Source organism: Postia placenta (genome assembly GCF_002117355.1).
Source record: "Postia placenta MAD-698-R-SB12 unplaced genomic scaffold POSPLAscaffold_20, whole genome shotgun sequence".
In the NCBI taxonomy this organism is placed as follows: Eukaryota; Fungi; Basidiomycota; class Agaricomycetes; order Polyporales; family Adustoporiaceae; genus Rhodonia; species Rhodonia placenta.
The window spans coordinates 16,970-41,226 of record NW_020169851.1 but is presented as its reverse complement, the minus strand read 5'-3'; the positions used below and the strand labels follow the sequence as shown (position 1 = coordinate 41,226).

General features: G+C 52.5%; 6 protein-coding genes and 1 non-coding gene across 7 annotated transcripts; 5 read left to right on the top strand and 2 right to left on the bottom strand.

The window, feature by feature from the left end:
- Positions 1-1,988: 1,988 nt before the first annotated feature.
- Positions 1,989-7,113, top strand: POSPLADRAFT_1157951 (hypothetical protein; the record flags this gene model as incomplete). Its single annotated transcript, XM_024487257.1, has 7 exons — positions 1,989-3,058; positions 4,215-4,632; positions 4,692-4,910; positions 4,976-5,551; positions 5,639-6,365; positions 6,495-6,792; positions 6,831-7,113. 7 exons carry the CDS (start codon positions 1,989-1,991, stop codon positions 7,111-7,113), a joined length of 3,591 nt encoding a protein of 1,196 aa, XP_024333675.1.
- Positions 7,114-13,598: 6,485 nt separating this feature from the next.
- POSPLADRAFT_1050331 (hypothetical protein) lies at positions 13,599-15,965 on the bottom strand (the record flags this gene model as incomplete). Its single annotated transcript, XM_024479960.1, has 11 exons — positions 13,599-13,858; positions 13,909-14,047; positions 14,098-14,302; positions 14,376-14,482; positions 14,535-14,625; positions 14,683-14,863; positions 14,930-14,983; positions 15,037-15,148; positions 15,198-15,567; positions 15,625-15,783; positions 15,832-15,965. The coding sequence occupies 11 exons, from the start codon at positions 15,963-15,965 to the stop codon at positions 13,599-13,601; spliced, it is 1,812 nt and encodes a 603-aa protein (XP_024333674.1).
- Positions 15,966-16,235: 270 nt separating this feature from the next.
- On the top strand, positions 16,236-17,707 carry POSPLADRAFT_1037140 (hypothetical protein; the record flags this gene model as incomplete). Its single annotated transcript, XM_024477201.1, has 5 exons — positions 16,236-16,296; positions 16,400-16,478; positions 16,527-16,665; positions 16,718-17,162; positions 17,208-17,707. The coding sequence occupies 5 exons, from the start codon at positions 16,236-16,238 to the stop codon at positions 17,705-17,707; spliced, it is 1,224 nt and encodes a 407-aa protein (XP_024333673.1).
- A 1,745-nt stretch (positions 17,708-19,452) lies between these two features.
- On the top strand, positions 19,453-21,382 carry POSPLADRAFT_1062026 (hypothetical protein; the record flags this gene model as incomplete). Its single annotated transcript, XM_024481469.1, has 5 exons — positions 19,453-19,676; positions 19,734-19,833; positions 19,888-20,121; positions 20,177-20,666; positions 20,829-21,382. The coding sequence occupies 5 exons, from the start codon at positions 19,453-19,455 to the stop codon at positions 21,380-21,382; spliced, it is 1,602 nt and encodes a 533-aa protein (XP_024333672.1).
- A 112-nt stretch (positions 21,383-21,494) lies between these two features.
- On the top strand, positions 21,495-23,210 carry POSPLADRAFT_1037138 (hypothetical protein; the record flags this gene model as incomplete). Its single annotated transcript, XM_024477200.1, has 5 exons — positions 21,495-21,635; positions 21,840-21,979; positions 22,099-22,114; positions 22,167-22,191; positions 22,537-23,210. 5 exons carry the CDS (start codon positions 21,495-21,497, stop codon positions 23,208-23,210), a joined length of 996 nt encoding a protein of 331 aa, XP_024333671.1.
- On the top strand, positions 22,119-22,212 carry POSPLADRAFT_t163. The gene has a single exon. It is a non-coding gene; the product is annotated as a tRNA-Arg (tRNA).
- Positions 23,211-23,466: 256 nt separating the features above from the next.
- Positions 23,467-24,159, bottom strand: POSPLADRAFT_1158251 (hypothetical protein; the record flags this gene model as incomplete). The annotated part of the gene is made up of 3 exons (XM_024487297.1): positions 23,467-23,640; positions 23,670-24,013; positions 24,075-24,159. 3 exons carry the CDS (start codon positions 24,157-24,159, stop codon positions 23,467-23,469), a joined length of 603 nt encoding a protein of 200 aa, XP_024333670.1.
- Positions 24,160-24,257: the final 98 nt, after the last annotated feature.

The following is a 24,257-nucleotide window of genomic DNA, read 5'->3' as shown; positions in this document are numbered from 1 at the left end:
GCAATTCGATTCGACAACTGATCTGAAGGCATTTTAGACCCCACGTGAACTACCTTGGCATCCGCCTTTCGTAGGGCGATCTCCCTGTGTTCAGCCAGCAGGAAGCAGCGGTTGATCTGTGGAATACATGAACTGCAAGCCACAACTCACCGCCTCCTGAGAAATCACAGCTTGCAGCACTACGCTTTGGAACTGCTTCCGCGCGCCACGATCTCCATCTCTTTTTTGCCACCTTCCCCATTTCCCGGCTTATATCATCGTTTGCCTCGTCGCGACAAGGAATTGAACACAAGAGAGACGGGAACCGAAATTCCAATAGTTGCTCAACGGGTGTTCAGGCCTTGAGTGATCGACACGTCGGCTGCCCGTAGGCTCTACGACACACCGTATGTATTATATCATTGGTGACAAAGAGGTCAAGCCGGTATTCATCCTCGATACCAGTCTTCCAGCATAGCATTCTGTGGTTAGCTGGTGCATAATGTGCGTAATTATTATGCAAGCGTTACCGTCCCATCTTCTTTATTATCATTCTGACAGACACAATCAGCGCGACACGTCGACAGTAAGGCGGAATGTCGTGCTTTTTCCCGCTGTCCCCTTGCCTTTCCTCACTCAGATTATTGAGAACTGAATTTTCCTTGCGCCACTCATAAACGCCGCCATCCGAGCGACATGGGGCTCACCTGTAGGTGCCATCATGACATATCTTCCACTGAACTGGCTGCTCCCGTACAGATCTCACTACAGTAAGCCCTCGGCGAACTCTAGACTCTCATATCTTCTCTGAAGCTGTTCAAGAGACAGCGATAAGAAGGCCTTTCAAATAGATGCAAACTCCATAAAGCAAGAAACGATGGTCATGCCGAGCTGACGCAAGTGAGGCCCGAGCTCATTGAATCAGTCGATGCAGAGGTGTCAACGTGTGGTTGCCACACGACGTACCATCAAGAGACGTTCCTCCGATTTGATGACAATCCGGAGCAGAAACCGCGCAAGGCAAGTCATGCCTGGCCTGTAATCTGTCGAACATACTGACAGGTGTGGGCACATGAAGGGAGTCCATATCATCACAAACTGACTGGAGGGCCTGACTTCCACACTCACCCCAGATGACACGGCATGATGGTTCATATGTTTTGTCCATCATGCAGAAGGTAGACGTCTCTCCGGTCAACACACAGATGCTTCTGCTGGGAAACATGATCACTCGCCGTCGCACAATAGTCAGCGAGCCTCACCTAGAAAGGCCGTGCCCAAGTGAGTCGACCGCTGAGGTGTCTGGCAAATGAGACAGACGGATGTAGTAAAAGAATGGAGCAAAGAAGGCGGTAAAGTGTACTGTGGCAAAAGTGTAGCAAGGGTGGTCTTCCTAAGGTGGCTGAAAACCAGAAATGAGTGGCTCAGGGCTCAGGCGTCTGGGATCTACGTTCGTACTCGTGTTGTGCTTTGTGGCTGGGTACAGTACACCCAAGCATGTCAGGTCTTCACCGCCACCCGCATGCCAACTTCGGAAGGAAACCAGTTTCACAGAGACTTCATATAGCTACAACCAAGGCGCGATGAGACGTCGCATGCATGGTGAAGGAACAAGTGACGAGTTTCCACATTTGGCCCGAGAACAAAGCCACATCATGGCCTATTATGTCCGCCTTGTTCTATCAGTAGCCAACGGTTCACTCCGCACCTCCGATCAACGCCTCTCGGGTTCAGTCTCGATGCTTGCATTATCCCTGGTGATACGGAACTCGCCTCGAACAGCGGAAATGAAAGGATGCATGCCGCAGTCTCCGGTGTCAGTACTGGGTGTGAAGGTTTTCAGAACAAGCGCGAGGACGCACCGCGGTCTTCTATATAAACCGCATCCTGCCTGCCTCTATCGCTTGTAATCAGCTCTCTTACCACGGAATAACATAGCCTGTGAACCACCACTCCTGAGGAGGTGAGTCCTGTCTCAACCAGCCCATATCGAGGTCCGAGGGGTAACGATGCCGACAGCACCACCAATTGCGCCTTCGTATCCAATCGCGGCTTGCCCAATCGCTATGCCATTCCAGGATTTCTATAACAACGAGCGGATCTCCGCCGTCAACGAGAACACCGTGATCTATGATACGGTGCCCGAGCAATTTGCCAGTTTCGACTATCGTCCTCCACAACACATCGCCGACGACGACCAATCGACCCGCCCAGGTGACACTGAAAATGGTGGGTATGGCCCCCGCTATTCCATGCAAAGCATATGGTCGGTCGCGCCACCCATGGCCATATTGGAGGCGAGTTTACAATCGGGGAATCCTCGTTCAATAACCGACCAAATCATTCACTGCCATCCACCCCCAATGCAAAATGTCGGGATAAACCAGTCCGGGATGTCCTACAATGCACGCATCCTCACACACAGCACGCAATCCGGACAAGTGGGAAACACATGGGAAGCGCCAGACATACCTACAATGGCTGGAATGTCTTCGGAACTAGATCCATTTCCTCACATAGATCTACACATACTGGACCTAGTCGCAATGGGGTCCGGACATGGAAATCTCGAGGAAACATATTCGCGCTACACACCTACAGGTGTGTCAAGCGCACCGACTCCTGGCCTACAGGCTGTAGGGCAGGAACTCGTGAACACTCAACACATCAACGGCGCCAGCGGAAGCAACATCGCCACAGAGGCGCCCCAGGATGGCGCACTTCTCACCGCCGTGACCTCCGACGCTCCAGCCTACAAGTTCAGGCGGCCACGATCATCTACAAAAGCTGACAGCAAGACGACATCGCGGCGCTCACGCGCACCAGCAGTGATAGCCACCACTCCAGACGACACAGCCGAAGGGCCAATCCGGTGCAAAATCTGTAAGAAGAAGTTTTCACACAAACAGAACCTCAACAGGCATGTGCGGATCGCGCACCTGGGCGGGTGCAAATGGGACTGCATTATATGTGGCACCAAAATATCGAGACATGACGCATTGAGGCGTCATCTCGACAACATCCACAAGCTGTCGAAATTAGAGGCGAAGCACATCGTCAGGTTTCTTGGAGAGAAGATGTATGCTGCCGTGTGAACAACTCACCACTCCTGTCCTTCTCGCCTCGCCCGCCTCGCCCGCCTCGCCCGTATGTATCTGTCCTGCGAACGACTCCTTATTTTCTATGATCGCGCTGTGCTTGTAGTTTTACGAGATTATGATTATTTCAAACCTGAATGATCTGCGAGCTGAAGGCTGACCACTGTCGACAATCGCTGCTGAGTATGCATGTCCGCCTGTGAAGACGAGGGTTGTGATGGTGGAAACCGATCGATGCAATTAACTAGCGTTGCTGCGAAGTTCCCCGAAGCAAAACCATACGGATGCAACAGAATGAGCAGATCTCGTACGGCGTCGCGATAGCGGAGTCCGATTTTAAGCAAGGTCCGTATAAAAGTGAGAGCTTAAAGCAGGAAGAAGCGCAGAGTCGTCGTGGGCAGTCACCGGCCGCTGCCGAGTTGTTTACTCATCTCAGATCTCACAATAACTTGCGCGAAACACACGGCTCCTCGCCGCTCTCGCCATCTTGGCAAGGGTAAGTAAGGATTCAGACACTCTCATGGGACATCAGATGCATTGAGCCAATGACTAGGACTGCTGGATGTGGACTCGTTGCTGTCCCATCTATGATGTAGCCTATGTCTCTCTGGAGCAAGCACGGTGATCGATGGTGACTGGTGTCAAACATGGCGACGGGCATGCAAGTAAAGGGCCGAGTACTATCATGCAAGACTCTGGCTCCTTCATATTATCTCGAGTACAGTAACTTTGCGAGCAATCCCACTAGGCTAATACCATCTTGCCTTGACATTTTTATCAAGCCGCGATAATGCGGACTTGAACACGGCGATTGCCTTAATTTTACAACACACCTTGACCTACTGAACACAATGATGTGGCAAACGGAAATGGAAATGCGTGAAGCTAGCGAGCAGACGCCGCCCAGATCGTCAATAGCAACTTTGAGGGTCGCGGCGCCTCGCGACGCGAGCCTTGCGCGCGATCACGTGACGCGTGTCGACGCGTTGTTGAATGGTCACGCGCTACGCCCATGTCGAACTCGAACATACCAGACCCACTCTCTTTCATCTATCACTAGTCAACGCTTGCATCTCTTAATTATTGCTACTTTAATTCTCTTATAGTCTCTTCGACATAAAACATGGGTCCCAGCAGCGGGATCCGTAATAGAGCCCGCGGCAAGGGCAAGTCGGTTGCTCCACTGGTCATTCAACTCCGTCGTCAGGCAGCCTATGGGGAGTTGATGATCGAGAGACCGCTGGTGAGGAGGAAGGAGGCCGAGGATGAGCCATTGTACCCGTTCCTCGCACTGCGCAGGGCTGCGAAGGCGGCGGCGGCGGCCAGTGAGGTAGACGTTGTCCCTCCGCGGACACCTGCGGGGACACGGAGGTTGGAGCCCGAGGTCGTCCGGACACTTTCGAATATGAATGGGCGGCACAAGGCACTGCGGAGGAAGACGCGACACGAATCCGGCAACCATGAGGAACACCAGTACGATGAACAAGCCTGGCGGGAGTACGCCTGCAGTGAGCATGAGTCGGAACACATGGGTGAACGAGAGGGAACGGCATCGGTGAGTCTGACATGGCCTGTTATTGCTTATGCACACTGATGAGCTCGACGACGGTCAAGACGGTACTCGTGCAAGGATGCAGTGTCAAGGCCAAGGTCTCCGCGTCTAGACCTAGTCGCAGTCGGCGAGGGTGGCGGAAGCTGCTCGGCCTTGTGGAGGGCGATATCAAGCGAGCCCCGAAGAGCTCTGTGACCAAGTTGAAGGGTGCTCGCGTTAAGCCCAAGTCTACGTTCAAGGCCATCCGATCCGTAGCGGGAGCAGAAGTCAAGCCCCATCCGGTAGTTTCTCAAGCCGAGGAAGAGTCTGTGTCACCGGACACCCCCTCGCCTTCCCTGTTGACGAGCTTGAGAAGCGCGTCGCATCAGTGTGTACATCACCGGAGCACTCCACTACCGCTTCCGTCGTCGAGGCCGAGTCTGTGCAAGTAGCGATGCCCGTGGAAGGAGAGCCGCGCGAATGGGGCCTGCGGATGGAGGACTTTGCCTTTGACTTTGGCTCGTGTCCAGGAATGCCGGCTGAAGTCCTCGCAGCACTGACCGAGCCGGTACGCGTCGTCGCGGTGGCAGAGGCACAAGAGATGCCTGCGCCGGAACGCAAGATTGCAGAGGTTACGGCCATGACCGTCGACGCGGAGATACTCTCACCCGAGCCAACTCGCGACACGTACAGTGCTTTCGTCGTGGATATGGATACTGCCCACGCTGAAGCCTCGTCTAGCACAGAGGAAGAGATGGAGGACGTGTGCGCCGCTGACGACGTACTGGTCGAGATGGCGTCTCCTGTCGTATGCTCTGCAGATCCAGTTCCTGTTGACGAGGACAGCGATGTGCTGCATGCCGAAGAACAGGCTGTGGAGATGGAAATGGACGGTCTTGACAGCGTAGTAGCTCCGCAGGCACTGCTTGCTCAGACTGAGATGGTATGTGACACGAACGAGGTGAGGCGACGATGCTGTTATGTGCGCGTAGGCTCTGACCACAGACTGTCTACATTCATGTCTACTCAGATCGTCGCCTACCCCCCTACCAACGCAGGGCTCACTGGGGCTCCGGTCGAGTTGATCTCCGCAGCGATTGATATTGCGCAGCCCGAAGAGGACATTGAGATGGGGCATCAGGAGCAGCCTTTGACGGTGGAGGAAGACATTGACATGGATGTCCAGCTGGTGTGTGTGAATGCAGTCCTCGGTGTGGTCGCAGCAGCACTGATCGCCGGAAGACCTGGAGGCGACAACATCGAGCAAGACATCGATGCAGCGCTAGACCCCTTTGGGTCTGTGCAGAAGTACACTGTCGCTTACCTCGACCAGGAGGACGCATACGTGGGGGACATCACGCTCGGTGGTGGCGCACTCAACGAGGACCACAACACGACGTATGATCAGGATTGGGACGCGACGTTTGTGGAGGACGTTATTGCATCTTCGTCGCCGAACAAGGAGAAGCAGAATGGGCTTCCGGCGATGCCACTCCCCGAGCTCGCGGTCTCTGGGTCAGATATTGGCGAGCAGGTTGTCGTCGCTGGACTGGAGCACGTCTCCATCGCACCCACCTCGTCCGCGCCTGTTATCAGCCTGCAGACACTGTTGGACGCCATTGCTCCTCACCCCGCGCTACCCGACCATCTCCTCGAGGACCCGGTTCCGACTGCTGGGCCGATGTTCGACATGCATTCGCTTTACTCGACACTCCCCACGAATGCCACTGAAGGCGCGCAGAAAACGACGAACGCAGGTAATTCAGGACTATTCAGTGCCTTTCAAGACGATTTCTCTGACGATGATTTCACTCCGAACATGTGTGAGAGTGCAACTATTTGTGCTGTGGGATGTACGCCACTGACTATTGCGTGCTTGATGACAGGTTCATTCGCTAGGGCGACAAGAAGCGGCAAGGTCTATGGCGGTGGCATCAGCAAGGCCAAGAAGACTTTTGCCCAGTCGGCGCGCAAATCCACGTCCAGTTTGTCGACTGGGCTTCTGGACAACGATGCGTTCCGGGCAGTGCGCAATAAGAGTGCGGCAAAGCAGAAGGCGCGCAAGGACACGCGCAAGCGGTACAAGAAGATATCGTGGAAGCTTGCACTCCAGGACGTGGAGAGTGCGGAACCTAAAGGAAGATGTGGACGATTCCTGCTATCAGCTGTGTACGGGTTGATATCGTGTGTTCGTGCTCCCGTGCTCACGCTGTGATGAACAGGAATCCAAAGACCGGAAGGCGCGAGAAGATGACGCCAATCACCACGATCAAGGAGAGCACTGACGACGACGACGACCTTGACGTGCTTTGTCGCATGTCTGCGAGTCTGTCGCTAGCGACGTCGTCCCATGGGCGTACCGGTACTCAAGAGGCGACGGATTCTGCTAATGACCTGCTGGGCGCATTTGCCTCTCTTGGGCTCTCGACGGACGCTCCCGCGGCATCGTCAACAGGCGGCTCTGCCCTAGACGATCTGTGCGACCTCTTCAATGCTCTGGTCTGAGATTGTTCCTGCCGTGTGTTCAGAAACGATCTACCTCAACATGAATCTATAACGCCTCAAGTCTCGGATCCATCTACGTCTGTCTCGATTACTCATTCTGGGCTCAGTCTCTCATACTCCTGTCTCGATCTTATCATTATTTCGACTTTGGCATCAATTTTTCAGCGCCATCTTTTCTTGGATCGCGCTGTGGTCTTCTCGCTCACTCCCACAAGTCTCGGATTCCTCTACTTCTGTTTCTTCGATCTTGGATCTTTCTATGGCTTGGAATCGTCTCGATCACTCATTCTGGCCTTGATCTCATATTTTCGACTCGGTCTCATTAGCGTCTCGGCATCGACATCGATTCGTCAGAACAGTCTTTTCTTGGTTATTGCCTTGGTCTTTCGCACACTGGCCGACCTTTTCCCATCAACTCTCACTACTGGATCGCTGCACAACAACTTCGAAGACCCTTACGAAACGACACGAACGCGCGGCGACAAGAGGTGGATCGTATCTCAGGCTTGGTCTGACTCTCTGCCTCTCTGGCCCACAAATACACAAGAAGCATATAAAAAGAAGATAATGAAGATACACAACAAAAACAGAAGAAAATATTGAAACACTGCAAATTGACTGCCTCGGTTTCTGGTCATCTCGTTTCAGTTCAGTTATGAATTTGCCGCTTCTGTTGTATTTGGATATACACAAACTACCTTGGAGCGGCCGCATCCCCTGGCTCTAGTCACGATCTGGCTCGGTCGTTCAACCGTCGACACCGTCGACATCGGTAGCGCCCGGCTTCTTGGGTCGATCGAACACTCAAGTGTCATTTTTGCTGCTACTCGTCTCCTATCGCTGGATCTCAAAGTCCGTCCATACAGCGTGACACGCACCACGCGCGTCCTCGCGAAGAACACAAGTCACTGGCCATCTTTCGTATTGGCATAGGGACTACGTCTCCGCTCGCATACTCTGTGGCTGTCGCGTTATACAAGATGCTTGTCCATTCGTATCTTGGATGTGAACAGTCTCGGCCCGCCACGACCTTTTCTTCCATTGGTGAGCTGCCACGCTGATCTATCATCACGTCATCTCATGGGTTCGATAGCGTCGTGCCGTCTCCTCCCAGCTTCCTGGTTTCTGGCGGCCGGTGTCCAGCTCGTCATCGCTCGCTGAACAATCTTTTTTGCTCCCTCTTGACGGTGGCAACTCACCATCAATATCCCTGGCCTTCGTCTGCTCACTCTGGACTGGTCACGGATCTTACTGGCGTACACTTCTCCGTACGTCGCCATGTTCTCTATTTCTCGGACATGAGTCCGATCGGCCTCTCCTGGACTCGACGTTTAACTACATTTTGGAAACATCGGATTGGGCTGGTGCTGACGACCCGTTCACGATAATGATGCTACAATATCTGTGCTCGCTTTGGATCTCGGTCGCGCCGGTCGCCTCGTCCACACCTCAAGCAAGGATCACTCAAAACGAACTACAGTCTCATGACTACCTGCCTTTTCTCAAACGTACTCTACTAATCCCCTTACAAGCGCACTGTCACATTGGCAGCTTCAAGTCGCTGGTCTGGCTATTGCCCCATACTGTCTTGTTTCTTGTGGTCGCACCTCCATCTTGGATGCTCCCTCTCTGGTCTCAGCTCATCATTGCCTTCTTGCCGCAACCTCAAAGCAATTCTGCTCATCTAGTCTTATCATTTCCTCGCGACCACTCACCGCTTTGAAACTAGTGCTTTTCTAAGCCACCTTTCGCGCATTGTGGCCATACTCCCGAACGTCAATGCGCCACGCACTTTCTACCTCAAAACGGACTATATCTTTAAACTCCAAATCCTTCCCTATGCGAAGCTGTCCACGTCTTTGTCTCTGACTCAGTATCGTCTTCTCTGTTACGTCTCTGCTCTCTCCTGCTATCTTCGCCGACTACTTACTGTGATATCTTTTCCGTCTCTGCTATTCATTCTCGCATCGTAACCACACATCCGGTCTTCAAGAGATCACACAAGCTGAGGTCCTTCGCCCTTCCCGCGCTCTACGATCCATCTCGCGGCCATTCTGTTGCTGTTCACATTCCTCCAAGATACCGTATCTACTCTCGGCAACGATCTCTCCTCGGAAAATCACTTCTACTTCTCATACTAGGTTCCCATGCATTCGAACGGTTTCTGTCGTCGTACACGAGATGCTGTGAGTACTTCTGACTGTGAGCTCATGACCGTCGAGCTCACCGGGATTATTCTAAATGCGCCTTCGACATCAGCTCATTGTGACCACGGTGCCTCCCCCGGTCAGCGTCTCCACTCACTAGCCATCCTCACGACCCGGCGGACGTCCACATATCTCCTATGCTAACACTATTAATACGGCCTCTGCCATTCCACTGATACTCGCTCGGGCGACGCCTCGCCTGTTAGTCGTCAATGCCTGACGCAACATATGAATTCCCGCTTCACGTGTAACCTCGCTGATCCAGCGCTTGATCTCACAAGACTGCTACTGCTCTATTGGAACATAACCATCCTGATTATCATCGTATCACTGCCAACGCAACTGACCGTCTATCTATCTGGACTGCGGTAACCTCTCCTGTAACAGTCTCTATCTCACATTCGAGCCTCACTCTGTCGCCTCATACCCAGTCAACGATCGCGATTTCATGGTCCTCGACATGCCTATCCATTCTATCTCATCACCTCAATGCTCGCTACACCACTATCTCCAGAACCTCCTACCCTTGCTCGGTTGCTGGTTGCTTGACATCGCGGGTATATTGACTACCTTAGTGCCCCATCTCCTTACGACTACACAGTCGCATCCTTCTTATCAAAGACAGTGCTCTATCTATTCGTCTGGTATACATACTATTTGATATTCTATCGTTCGCGGGCTGGACTCGTTCCTAGCGCGGGAAGACATGCTGTGAGTGCTACCTCTGCGTCGCCCGACAATATTCTGACTCGTCGCGAATGACTCCAGCCTCTGACCATATCTGGGACGGGTTTCCTACATAACAAACTAGACTTCAAGTCGCACTATACATCGCGCGCCTTCTCATGACTACTTGCGACAACACAACAGTCGAATACATATCACGACCTCATTCACCCGTCCAGTGCTCTAGAATACCGGCTCCTGGCTATTGCTGGTCATAAATAGTGAGAATTTGCTTCGCTTGCCGGCATCCCTCACACTTATCCAGATGCAGCTCAGTCGTCATTCTTATTTACATTTCCATGCAAACGCGTAGATATCCTATCATAATACACATCACATCTTATCGCACTCCTGCACTCGCCTTTCACGCCTCGACTCATCGCTGTTTCGAGTTGTCTCGCAGTATTATGCAGAACATTGTGCCATCCCTGCGCTCCTTTGATCAGACACATCACAGACTTCGCAATGACCTCACCGTCTATCCGCACTTGACCACCCAGTCCCAGGTGCGCAGTAACGTAATACATTACATACATTCTTGGCTCATTCTCCACTTATCTCAGTGTCCGTCCACTTCATACCATCGGCTTACGAAAGCCGCGGATATGATTAACATGCAGAGCGACTCGAAACAAACGACAAATCCTTGGAAAGATTAGATAGGTGCTCCTGTCATTACAACAGGTCGCGCTCCAACGGTCTAGGTCTGAGCTACCATCATCACAGTCCCGCTCGATCGTAGCCGTACTACTGCTTCGATTAGCAACTTTATTATCATCATCTGTAATATACGCGCAACATACAAACATGATATATGATACTCGGCCTCCAGCCTCGCGGTATCTCTGCCTGAGTGTACAGGTCTGTAGGCGTTTCGTCGAGTCATCGCCCGCGGAGGACAGCCCCGACGCTGGAAATTAGCGGCGAGGCGCAATCGGGGTTGCATTTGTGGCGTCTATCCGGTACAGAGAAACGACGACCTAAGTGTGGTTAAAAATTAGAGGACGACGGAGGCAATAGATTCAATACCGACTGAAGCTGATGGCGTCTCCAGTTCGCGCAACTGTGCTTCAGCTGCGCGCACCGGTCACTCGGTGTCGCACAAAGCTATGCTATCCGTATTGATGCTAGTGGACTCGCCAGTCGTTCTCGAAATCCTTAAAATGGATGAGCGCCACTATGGCATTTCAGTATCAACTAAACAATTAACGGATTCACACCTGCCGTGTATGATTGTTCACACTTCCGATCTCCCGTGCGGGATTCGAGTAATACAAGGTACCAAGCACCACGATCTCAATCTGAGTCTGTGATACATATATTACGGAGGAAACGAGTGCTTATAATTTACTAGGAACAAAAGATGCAGCTCACGGTGAGTGCTTTGGTGTTGAAGTCCTAGGTAATAACCCCTACTAGAAAATGATGAACCTTGCGAGGACTTAGGCCCTTTCACCAAGGGCGGTAACAAGATCGACATTGCGAGCGAAAGGGCGCTGATGTGGAATTGTCGCTGCCGATACTTCCTGCAAATCATCTTCCCCAACTTTTCACTGTGCACGATGCTACCCGTGACAACAATGCACAATCGCTGGTCCGTTTGTCACACAGCATCTGGGAAATGTTGACATACTCACATACTCTACTGTTCTCGGTGACACGCAGCTTCTATGGCAAACATTACTGAGCCATCGCTGGAAGCTGACTGTAGATCGTTCTTACTGTTGACTTTTGCCTGGGGACGAGACGAGGGGAGTGGGAACGCGGACGCGAGCAAGCAAAATGGGCGGATTGTTACAAACGCGTGGGGGCCAGGTACAGCCGCGCTATGGTACAAGTACTCTACAGGATCGATGTATATTTACTTGGCAATCGTGCTATGATCGTTCTCCGGGCTAGGCACAGGGGCGTCGGGTCGGCCCGCTCGACACTGCGGGCTCCAAAATCTAATACTTACTTGTCGCGGTCCCACTGACGATTCTAAACGTTGGCCGATCGATTGTGAGTCATTGACAAGGCCACTTCAGCTCGTTCTGGCCGCTGTCGCGCAACGCTGTTTGTGGACGCAACGAACGGCTGGAGCGTTGACTTTTGGGTATGTCGGGCAAGCGTCGCTGCCAGCCCGGGTCACGTGGTCGTGCGCCGGTGTGGGAATAGGACTTATGTAGGCGTTGCGCGCCGTAGGTAGCCCCATCGGTTTGTAACCTTATCCACCATTGATCCCTGTCCATCGAGGACGTTGTCTGCCGGCGGTCTTTCCGGCGTCGTTCTCACATGGAGTCCTTTTCTTTCGTCGAGCCTCTCACCCCTGAGACCATGAGGCACAGTGGGACTAGGTCTCCGAAGTTCGGTTTAGCTCGGACCAGAGGCCTTATGAACCCTGAAGCGAACCTACATACCTACCGTATGGACCGGACCGAAACTCGGACCGAAACTGCGGAACCCGTTCAGCAGGTTCGGTCCGAGGTTCAGAGCAGTTTCGAATCTTACGCACCTGTGGGGGGCCAGCGCTTAGTTTGTCCCTCGCGAGAGATGCGAACACCAGGAATTCGATAGCCATGGCGACTTCAGCCGCCACCTGCGGAGCTGTTTTAAGATCAAGCCGTTCTTCTGTCCTCATCGCGGCAATACTTTCGCGTGGAAAGATGCGAAGAACGTCATGTCAAGAAGACAAGTTGCAACATGTCACAGGGTCCTACGCCGACGAGGGGGAGGACGACGACAGAAACGCGGGCTAGGATGCCGTGCACAGGGACTTCTGTTTCTTCATCGCTGCATTGATATGCGTCGTCTTGTAATCTTCGCTATTGCGGTGCACGAGGTGCTCGCTTCTATGATTTGTCGTATCGCTACGTATCCAGCACAAACTCAAGCGCGCCGCGATGCAGGTGCGATCAAAGTATTGGTCCTCCTCACACTTATATTTAGAGCGCCGCCTAAAGAAACCGACCTCACGGTAAGGCGACACGCTGGAAAGTGGACTAAGTCCACGTCCTGCCTGAGGCCTGAGGAACGATGGCCAGGACGGACGTACCCAATGCCCCAAACTAGCTGGGCAGACCCAGACCTCACCTGATGCTACGGATTACCGTTCCTGAAGGTAAGGTCCTGTTAACGGGCCCCTAGGGCGCGATTGGGCGCAGTATCGGACCTGCGAAAGTTCTCGTCAGGGGGGTACCGCTACTCCGACCGCTTGCCTTCCAGAGCCATATATAATATTATCGCTGGACTCACTCACTGTTTCATGGTTTGACATCTCACCCTTGCCCTTATTCCAGCCCTGAGTGTCGGTTGCTGAGGGACGTAATTCGTAAGCGAACACCAATATACTATCTTCCAGTATAATGTGATACATTGTCCATGTCTCCGCCTGCGCCGACTACGTCACACGTGATTTGAAAGTTTCAATAGAAAAAATGAACAAGCACAATCACATTGTCCCTATCCGCCACCCAACGGCGCCGATGTTCATGTCTGATTCACACTCACTCATCGTCATACACTACGGTTGCCGGGCTCCTATAATATAAATATCAACTTTATTCAGTCAAATTACGCCACGAATAATCCCCCTACCTCCTCTCCTTGCCCTGTAGAATTTGACGACGCGTTATGAAAGATTATATTGATAGCAAGGTAAGGAACGGGACATACATTCTCCATCCAACTAATCTGCGCCTTCAACTCAGTGAGCCCAAAAAGAAATATGACTTTGAAGGATTGCCGTAAGTATTCCCCGTCTGGTCCAATCTTTCTAATCCATGAAGTTCTGGCGGGCTTGCCCTGAATCTTGCACAGGGTGGAGAATGCATCTGGTTGTTGGTTAGAGCCTTCCCACGGATGTCAGAGAAGAGGCACTGACCTGGCTCTTCATCTGTCCATTTGGGAGTCGGTCGGCTCCCTCGGTAAGACAATACAGAAACCACAATAAAATCGTCCTGATTACGGGTCGTCCAGCTCAGGTGGTAGCTAAATTCCTCCTGCTCCGACACTACCTTCCCCTGTGGTTTGTCATGAGTATGCGGTATATGCCTTGAAGTGTGTTCCTCACTTTGGGGATAATCATAGCGAACGCTCCTGGAACCACAAACTTTCCTTCCAAGTCTCTCACAATCGTCTTCTTGCGCTTGTTGTGATCCGGCTGACGTGCGTCGTAGTATATTCTGTAGCGAGTACCATACGCATGCCGGGCAACTCTCGCACGGACCATGTTATCGAGGTAGAACAACAGAGCGCCTTCAGCGACTGCTTTAGATCTGTCCCATGAGATGGTCATAGTGCTCTGTGAGCAACTGTAGCGCTTAGCATGAAATTATGAATAAAGCTCACGTTTGTCCCTCTGGGCAGAATAATCGTAGCCCCTTAATTCTGGCATGGTTCTGCAGCTGAGAGCGCAGGAAGGGGCTTGTGGCAAATCCACCAACCAACAGAATAGTCTAGTGGGCTCGATTTATGCCTGCACTCATACTTCTGGTCAAGATCACTGACTGAGTTTTCCGCGTTGACTTGAGCTAATTGTCCATTGATTGCCGTCCTGATTGCATTGATTGTCGGTTGAAATAGAGATTCCATTTCAGACCTAGCAACATGGCTGTGAATGATTGCATGTCATGTCTCTTAGTGCCTTTGAACTTGCCCTGATAGGGACAAAACACCACGCTTGATATTCAACTTCTCATCCGTGTCCCGAGGACCTCCAAATCTAATGAAAGATGTTTTCTTGGAATCTCTGAACGTTGGCTTTGTTGTCGTCTCAAAGTTATCCAACATTGCGTTTCGATATTCGAGATCATAGAACCGCGACCCTGTTAACTTCTCTGTAGAGCAGCAAAGCAAATCGTGAAGCTCAAGATTCCATAAGAATCGGATTTAACTGTACTTACCTTTGAGCAATTTATCAGCCCGGCGATTGACTACAGTTGAGCCCTCAACAAGGCCTGTATGCCGATACCTTAGTCAGCATTACTGAACCATATGTCGTGGAGCTCACAGTTGGGTGCGACACTTTCTTCTGCAGACACCGGCGAGCTGCTAAGGAAAGTGTATGTGCTAAGATCTATAGTTCCACCTCCGGCATCGACAATTGTCACGTATTTGTGAGTCTAGAATGGGATAAGCTTCCTGATATCGAAATCATCTAGTGGGACACACCTTCACAACGTCGTCTCCAAGCCCGTTCACAATGCAAAAGTGGAGGCTTGCTTCTCCTTCGGTCACAAAGTGTATCTTCGAATAGCCTTCCGAATCATCGGAAACGAGGCCTGCCTGAATCGCCGCACGTCTCATTTTGCTCTGCTGAGGTCCAGCCCATCCGTTCGGATGACTCAGGATGAACTCAATGGGAGCGTCTGTCTCTAGCAACTTTCTTCCGATGGGACTGCTGTCGCTTATAAACTTCTTGGCGCACTTGACGACGTAGCGCAAGTAATCTGCGAAGATGTCAATTACAGACTTCTGAGTTGCAATCTTCGGCAGAGGCTCGCTTAATCGCATCGAGGGCGGACGCAAATGGAGCTTGAACCTGACAAATCCTCGATGAATCGGTTATTATGTTGAAAAATTGCTGCTTGCATCTCACCACTCGACGCGTATCCATCCTTTATCAACAGCTTGAATTTGAGTGCCCTGCAAGGTCGCCTCAGCTCCTGCTGCTTTTATGTGGCCTTGTTTGTCGTAATAGAGGACCGAAGGTATCTTGACATCTCTTGACTTGTTCTCGCCCTCCTGTCCTGGAAACCTGACTTTGCATCAGAGGAGTAGAGGCGTGCGATCGCATCATATATACCGTGTGACACTTAGAATCTTGGGGACCTCGCCAGGATCCAAAACACAATAAGAAACACCACTATATGTAGTACCGATGTCGATAGCTAAGACGAGCTTACGGCTTGTACCCTGGTACGGCTGAAGGCGAGTCATGGTGAGAGAAAGAAATACAAGGCTCAAGTGCCACGCCTCCATTTAATGTGTTCTGCAACTAGCTTTATCAACGGAACTCAGCTAACTCCGGATGACAGAAGTTTGAAACATGATTGCGAAGTATGGAAGACTGAACCACACGGATCTACCACATTGCACAAGGTTCAGCGAATTTAGCGCTCTGCCTGAAGGAGCGCGGAAGGCTACACCTGGATACGATAAGTAGAGCCTTCGGAGTCAGCACGGACCTACCCACTTCCCTCCGCCCCTATGAATATCGTGAATACTGTGGCTGCCCGTTTGAAGACTCCTCTGGGAGTTTCAGGAGCTGGTATGGCATCTTTGAAGTGGTCACCTATCTCATGATACATTTATGATATAGAAGAGCGATCGACAATAGAGGAGCAACAATCGGAATATCTGACGCATAATAGGGGTACTTGCCATCCATCCCAGCAGCGCGGCCAGGGGCGTCAGAGCGAGCTTGACAGGGGCGATCGTCAGCAGAGACAGGTCAGCCTGTGCTTTCTTAACTAAATGGTGATAACCACAATACTGAAGGATTAACGGAAAGATACAAGAGAGGCCTTTGAAGGCTGTTAAACGGATGGAAGATGAAGTTGATTGGAAGCGCACAGCAGAGAAACTCCAGCAGGAAATCGAGATATGGAGATCGAAAGAGGAAAGTTCCAGGAAAGAGGTGAGCTGACCAACGTGCGCAGCGATGTTTATCTGAGGGCACTCGGTTACAGCTTGCCGAAGCAAAACGGCGGGAGGCCGATCTAGCCAAAGAGCGCGCGTTGATGAAGACACTGTTAGACACGCGGAGGCAAGAGCTGCACGATGCTCAGCGCTTCCTCGGGACAGCGGAACCCATTTCGGAGAGCAATATCGTACAGGATATCCGCCGAATAAATGCAGAAATATTCAATCTGGCACGATCGGCCGCTGACCAGATCCAACGAGACCCGAAACGACAGACTCGCCGAGACGCCAAAGCGCAGGTGACAAGTGTCCTTGGTGAGAATTTCACGCGGCACCTACAGACCATGAGCTCCCAGGATGATACAATCCTGCTCGAGATTGCGATGCAAGCTGCCGTTACACGTTATATCTCCCAAATGATATCAAACTGGTATTCCAATGGCGACGGAAATGCTGCATTTTCCATCGTTCACGAGCTGATACGCCAGTCAGGTGAGCCAAGAAGTCTCAGCCTTCACACGTTTGACTGAATACCAGAAGAGAATCAAAGTGTAGCAGGACAGTGGCGCGCGTTAACGCGGAGATACGCGCAGCCCACTCCTTTAGATGCACAGCAATTCGAAAATGACCATATCAGGAGGCTCTCTGTGCTGCTGTCACAGATTCTGCAGGTCGCGGGAATGAGGGAATCCATAGGTCAGGACGCACAGGAAATTCTACAAATCATCGTGCGCGCCGCATTGGATATTCGGCGCGTCACCGGGGAGGTCATGGTTAGCAGCGATTATGAAATTCCGCCAATCGCGGTGGAAGACATCTTCAACTCACAGGAGATGCATGATGCATACCGGGAAAAAGGAATCAAAAGGGCCACAGGACTCCGAGTCTGGTGCTGCACGACGTTGGGGCTTCGACGGGTCGAGAAGCTTCCACATGGACTGCACCAAGTAGTTCTGATCAAACCGGAAGTTGCGCTCGAGACTTTGATGCTTGACTTGGGAATCATGCACGATGGTGCGGGTATCAGATCTGCTTAGTAGTGTGTCGAGAAATACCGTTGTACTATATATCTATGCTGATTCAGTGATTCCTGCGATGTTAAATTGATATGTATGTTCATCATTGTGACATCGAGCTCCCGCAGATTGTCATTCGCCGGGATTATCTTGCTCCTGTTTGTCTGAGAACGGACAGTATTCTTGGGCCTACCATAAGCACGATCAGACAAATTGTCAAAGATAAGATTTCTGATTAGACCACAAACCACACCTATCTCGACACTAGGAGACTATCCTGACCGGTACGCGAAGCTAGATATGAGATAACGGCATATACATCAATGGGGTGTCCGGCCGTTCCGGCTAGCCCGTGGTCGTGACGGATTGCCTGATAAGTGTCGATAGCGGAATAAGGTGAGAGTTGCATGGCATTTTCCATTATCTTGAGACTGCTCTATCGAGAGTGACCCGTAGCTCACATTTACGATAATCAGTCAATGACACAGTAATGCAATTCGCAACGTACATCAGGATTCAGAAGTCGCGGATTGTAATTGCAATTGCCTCCCCGGAAGAACCTCCGGAGAAAGAAGGAATGAGATTGTTGCGAGCGAAGCGAGCATATCGGCATGGAGGTGAGTTGTCACTTTTGCTAGTGACAAACAAAGCCAAAGAGTCCCCTACAAGCGCCCGAGCACTTCTCGCAGCATTAAGTATGCTGTAAGTCGTTCAATAGTGCACCAAATCTCATCATCTGAGTCTCGAATGGGTGAAAACCTCTTCCTCTATGCTTCTGTGTTAAAATTTGGGACATCATGAATCCAATCTCCTGTTTCATGATATGCGTCGAGATTCCTTATGGTATGTTGTATTTTGCTTGATGTCGCTTCCTAATATCTCAAGCGACCCGTGCTATGTGATCCCGTCCACTTCAGTACATAATCTTGAGCTTGGGTACAACACACCACCATCGCATTCGCTGTGCTTGTTATCCAGTTGCTTCCAGGCCACTCGGCCTCGTTCTGCTGTATCTTGCCGCTGCCGCGCAACGCTTTCTATGACTCATGCAACAGATGCCTGGAATGTTTTTCTTCGTTAAGCCCCTCCGCCCTGGTGGGACCATGAGACACAACGGTGGAATACGGCAGTCTACCGGTGCAAGGCGGTGGTATCTACGATGTATGGCTCGAAGTGTAATGACAGGCAGGCGCGAGTGAGAGTGCTATATTCCACGTTATTCAGTACAATTGAAATAGACAATCTAACCATTATGTGTGGCTCTAGCAACCAATTGCGAATCTGATGAGTATGAGATTGATTGAAATAGCAAGTGTCTGTCATATGTACCGGGGGATGCCTCTATAGCAGACACACTCAGAAGACTGAAAATAGTAGCGTACGCGACGGGTGACGAGCGACGGGATAATGAGTGCGTTGAAATTCTACCTTCATTATGCAAACATCAATGGGAGTAAACGTTTCATGGCGAGTTACATTGTTGACGCCAATAGTGGTTGTACAAATTGGGACCGTCCTTCACTCGAATGCTGTTTGTAAGTACATATGCCACTCCTTTCCTGAATGGACAAAGACAGTCAGAGGGCATGAGGTAGCTCGCCTGATCAGCCAAGTTCCAAGTCTGATACCTGACAACAAGGCTTGAGTGTGCGGACTTCCAAAGCAGAGAAGACGCCCATAATAAAGGACCCACAACCGACCTCGGCCACAAAACCACTTTGACCTCCCTCACATTCCATCTGTCGCACTCATGCATATCAATCATCATGGACACCACTAGAGATCTAATTACTACCCTGGAACTACTCCAGATATTTCTTCAGGACGCCTCGGGTGATGACCGACATGCAGCTGTGTGTCTGCTTACCGACAAGCTCGTTCTCGCCTCGAGCAGCCGCGACCTCCCATTCGCCGCCGCGACTTCCGGACTTGGGTACACGGTCGCGGTGAAGGCTAGAACAAAAGCAATCGAGGACACGCTTAATGCCTTGTACGTGTCCTCGTTGGATACTATTGCACCGCACTCGAGCTCACTGCCTCATTGTAGTAACTTGGAGAGTGCCATAGAGATCGCTGGCATCCATATACCAATTGTTGCATCTCAAGATGCTCTGAGTGATGCATGTGCGTACGACGCTGTACTAGTGGTAAGTATTGCTCATAATCATAATTATAGCCAAGATGCTTACGACAGAGAGCAGCGCCAAGATCGGGTGCTTGTGGTCTGGGGCGATAGGACGACCGCCATCGTCAGACAATTTTGCCAGGTAGAGCACAGACTGCGCCATCTCGTTGGTGAATGCATTTGCGATGCATTTGACGAACCATCCGACCGCAATTTGGCCACTAAAGATCATGGCCGCAGTCTATATCCCGGATATAACGGATTTATCGACGAAACTTTCAAAAGACGAATGCTAGAAGAGAATGTCGACGTAAGTTTGAACAGCCACTTTATTGCCACTGCAATTAGCTGATGCTGCCACTCAGCCATCAGAGTCGATACCGAAGGAAGAGCCAGCGGTGAACCCTACGCTCACGCTCAGAGACCCATCCGTCGGGTTCTGGGCTGGGTCAAATCGGGCCACAGAGGTCCGCACAACCAATTCTGGCCGTCGCGCTCGGCACAACGACACGCTGGCAGACGCCTCAGGCTCTGTGAGTGGCGTAGCGGCCACATCGCACACCACGTCGTATACGAGAGCTCGCATATCTAGAGCAGTCACGGCTTGCCCACGCAAGATGGGCAAGACCGAAACTAGCCCTAAATACGGCAATACCTCCAGCAACATGGGCGCAAGTGACAACGATGACGGTGACTCCAGCAGAGATGATAACGATGACTCTGCTGTAAACCTTGTCGGTGAAGAGATACACCAGACATATGCTACGTCTGGTGCATACACTACTCGCTTCAGCGGCCGGACGTCTCAGTCAAGAGGCGGTGAACACGTACCACTCCTCAATTCGACGGCCACAGGTGAGGGCGTGAGCCACGAGCAATCCTCGCATTTGCAGTCGAAGGATACAGCAGAGAAGCAAAAGCCTTCCCCACGAATCACCGCCGCGCAGAAAGAGAAATGACGCGCGACGAACAGCAGCATCAAAGATGAAGATGCTGGCTCTTCGACTGCAGCTACAGGGCCGACGCGTCGTTCGCAGCCAAGTCGCAGTGCCAAGCGGAAGAGTCCCAGCACCGACAACAATGGCCACGTCGACGGCTCCTCCGACTCGCGCAACAAGAAACAAAAGACGAAACACGCGGCACCTCCTCGGCAGCAAAAGAAATTCGTCTGTCCTCGCGAGAAATGCAAGCATCAGGGATTCAAAAGTCAGAGCGACTTCCGCTGTCACCTGCGGAGCTGTTTTGAGATCAAGCAGTTCTTCTGTCCTCGTTGCGGTAATACTTTCGCGCGGATAGATGCAACGAACCGTCACGTCAAGAGCAGTTGCAACGGCTCGCAGGGTCCTACTGGCGACGGCGATGAGGGAGGCGCGCAGCTCGGCAATGGCAGCTCGGCAAACATGGAGAGCGACCAAGTGAGCGACGCTATCATGCGCAGGCGAGCCACAGAGCTGGATGTGAGCATAGAGGACCTGATATACGTGCTTGGTTTCCTCACCAAGGTCGAGGCGGCCCTCTTATTCAGTGGAGGCGAATCCAATGGGGAGGACGGCGACGGAGGAGCGGCTTAAATACCATTTATCGTGCCCCTTTCCCCAGCCCCTGCCTATTGTCCTGCGTCCTCTTTGATTCGCTTCGCCACAGCCCACGGCACAAAGACTCACAGCATGAGGTTGATCCACCATGAGCCGGGCCTCCTATTTCTTCATCGCTGTCTATTGTCTCGAGCCACCCTTTTGTCTGGCTTCGGCGTCCGCAGTGTACGAGCACGACGGCCCGATTCCCAATCATCGCGATATTGTAACACATTTCCTACTACCTGTGGTGAGTCTAATGTCCTATTGTATCGTTACGTGCTGTCCTGATTGTTGTAATCGCTATCGAGCACCGCGCTTCCTGGTGTCAGTGTCCATACCGCCAGCGAAAGCTATGTACGCCGTATGAGCCATCGTTCCGACACAGTGATCGTCGAGAGCGCGAGCTTCAGCACGGACATGAGTGTTCCTACCAACTGATCGATTGCATCAGATGAGCTGGATAGAAACGACACCGCCTGGAGGTGAATGGTCGATGACTCACCCGCGACAATCCCTTTGGTCGGCGACCTGTTGTTACATTGGCACACACCACCTGAGTGATGCCCTCTGGAGTGCAGTCACCCAGAGAAAGTAAGCTGTTGTTGAAGGGAGACCGATTCACGTCTTGAAGCTAAGGCGCCCGTCTATAATGTTGCAAGACAATTCTTGTTTCTGAGAACATATACATTATCAATCACAGAATAATATAGCTATGCACAACTCCATGTAAGGCCGACTGGCGAAATGGCATCGCGTCTGACTACGATTACGTATGCAGCGTTTCGGAAATCAGGAGATTGCAGGTTCGAGACCTGCGTCGGTCATTTTTGTTTCTCATTTCTGCTCGCGATTTGACCTGCAATTCATATGTAATCATGAGTATGAGGGCGAGGAGCAAGCTTTGAACATACATCTAAAATCATCAGAGGCGAGCTGCATTGTCAAGTCATAAAGTCATGAAATGAGTTAGGGCAGTTGTCCCGCGTATACGCGACGAGGGGACAACAGAAGGAAAAACCATGGATACACTATAGCTACTGCGGAGTCATGCACATGAGGACGGAAGCCATGTAAACGAATGCAAGGGATGGGAATGACGGGGACACGACCCGAGTACATTACAATATCTTCACTTCTACGCCCCACAGCCGGCGCAACACGCCCGCCCCCGCAACACCCTCCGCGCCCACAACAGAGACACACGTCCGCCTCATCGCCGGGCGACGCGTTTCCGCTCGCGCCCGCCGTCCTCCTCGATGTCCATCGCATCCACGCCCAGGGCCTGTGTCTGCGCCTGCTGGTTCTGGTCGCCGCGCGCGCTGCGTGTGCGGCGGCGCGACGAGCCGCCCGCGGGGGCCGGGGCGTCCGCGGGCCCGGAGAGCGAGTCCAGCAGCATGACGTTGTGGCGGCGCTTGGAGCCCACGGTCGCGGCGGCGTCGGGCGCGGGTATCGGCTCGGGGGCGGGGTTCGCCGCGGCGGGGAATGGCGCGAGGACGGTCGTGTTGGGGTGCGGGGGCAGGACGAGGCGGGACTTGGGGAGGCGGTGGAGCGGGAGGCCGGAGAGTGGGGAGGGGGAGGGCGGTGCCGGGGACGAGGCGGGCGAAAGGGTGGGAGGGGTGTAAGGGGTGAGCGGCGCGACGGTGGCGACGGTGGGCTGGAGGGTGATGTGCTTAGCAAAACGAGCGATCCGCGGAAATGCTCGCCAAAAGATGAAAAGGAAGGAGGTGTTTGTGTTATAGACAGAGGAAGATGGTTAGGGATCTGCATGAACAGTGGATGCCATGAATTCACGGGATGTCCACTGAGCATGATTACCCAGTAGGTCGTACGTGTGCGATTGAGTATGTGTTCGACGAGAGAATGAAAGACTTTGTTGTTCAGTGTACTGCGATATACAACTCACGGGCCACAGAACGCAACGGGCCATCTGCACGTCCTCTTAGGCATCATCATAACGACTGCGCTCGCGCAGTGTGACGATGCCGGGCACTGAACACACAACGACATGGGCGTTACGCCCGATGAACAGGCTTAAGACAGCGTTAAGTGGCAGCGACCGGGAAGAATGATTGCCGTAGCTATCCCTTCCTCAGAGGGTCGCTGAGGTGCCCAAAAGGGAAGCTCTCGCCACTTCCGAGGTCTTTGATCGGGGCGCCGGGATGCGCATCGCATCGACACGGACGTGCGATTGACCCTATCAAGAATGCGCCTTGTACACGGAGATTCGCGCTGCGAGCTAGGCCCGCTCTGGTCTGTGCGCACAAGGATGAATGGCACTCACCAGGTCTTTATGCCGCGGGGGCGCTGCCGCCGGAAGACTGACGACGCGCGCAGGCGCTGATGGGCCGGCAGCGGGCTTCGCGCGGTCACGCTCCCTGTCCTTCTCCTCATCCTCGTCTTCCTCCTCCTCGCGGGACTTGATGGCGTCGAGGCGGGCCTCGATGTAGTCCATGATCCTGCCGATGGTCATGCCGGGGCCGTCCGAGTCGGTGGACTCGCCGGTGGAGACACCCTGCTGGATCATGAGGAGGAGGTCCTGGCAGGCGGTGGCGTAGCCGGCGTTGTATGCGCGCTTGGACGTGCGGCGGGAGGAGCGGTAGAGCGTGGTGAGGGCGAGGGCGGCAGCTAGGGGCGCAGAGTCAGCAAGGGGTGCGCCGCGCAGGGCCAGAGAGAGCTGCGCACGCACACTTGAAGTTGTTTGTGAGCTCCTTCTCTGCATTTGCGAGGTTGGACGGCGGGAGGGAGTTTGCGAGGTTGTTGAGCGAGTCCATTACGGCGGGCGTCGATAGCGTTGCGGACAACCACCGACTCGACTCCAGACGCTTGTTAAGGGTGCTTACATAACCAGACGCCCGTCGCTTTTTTGCGC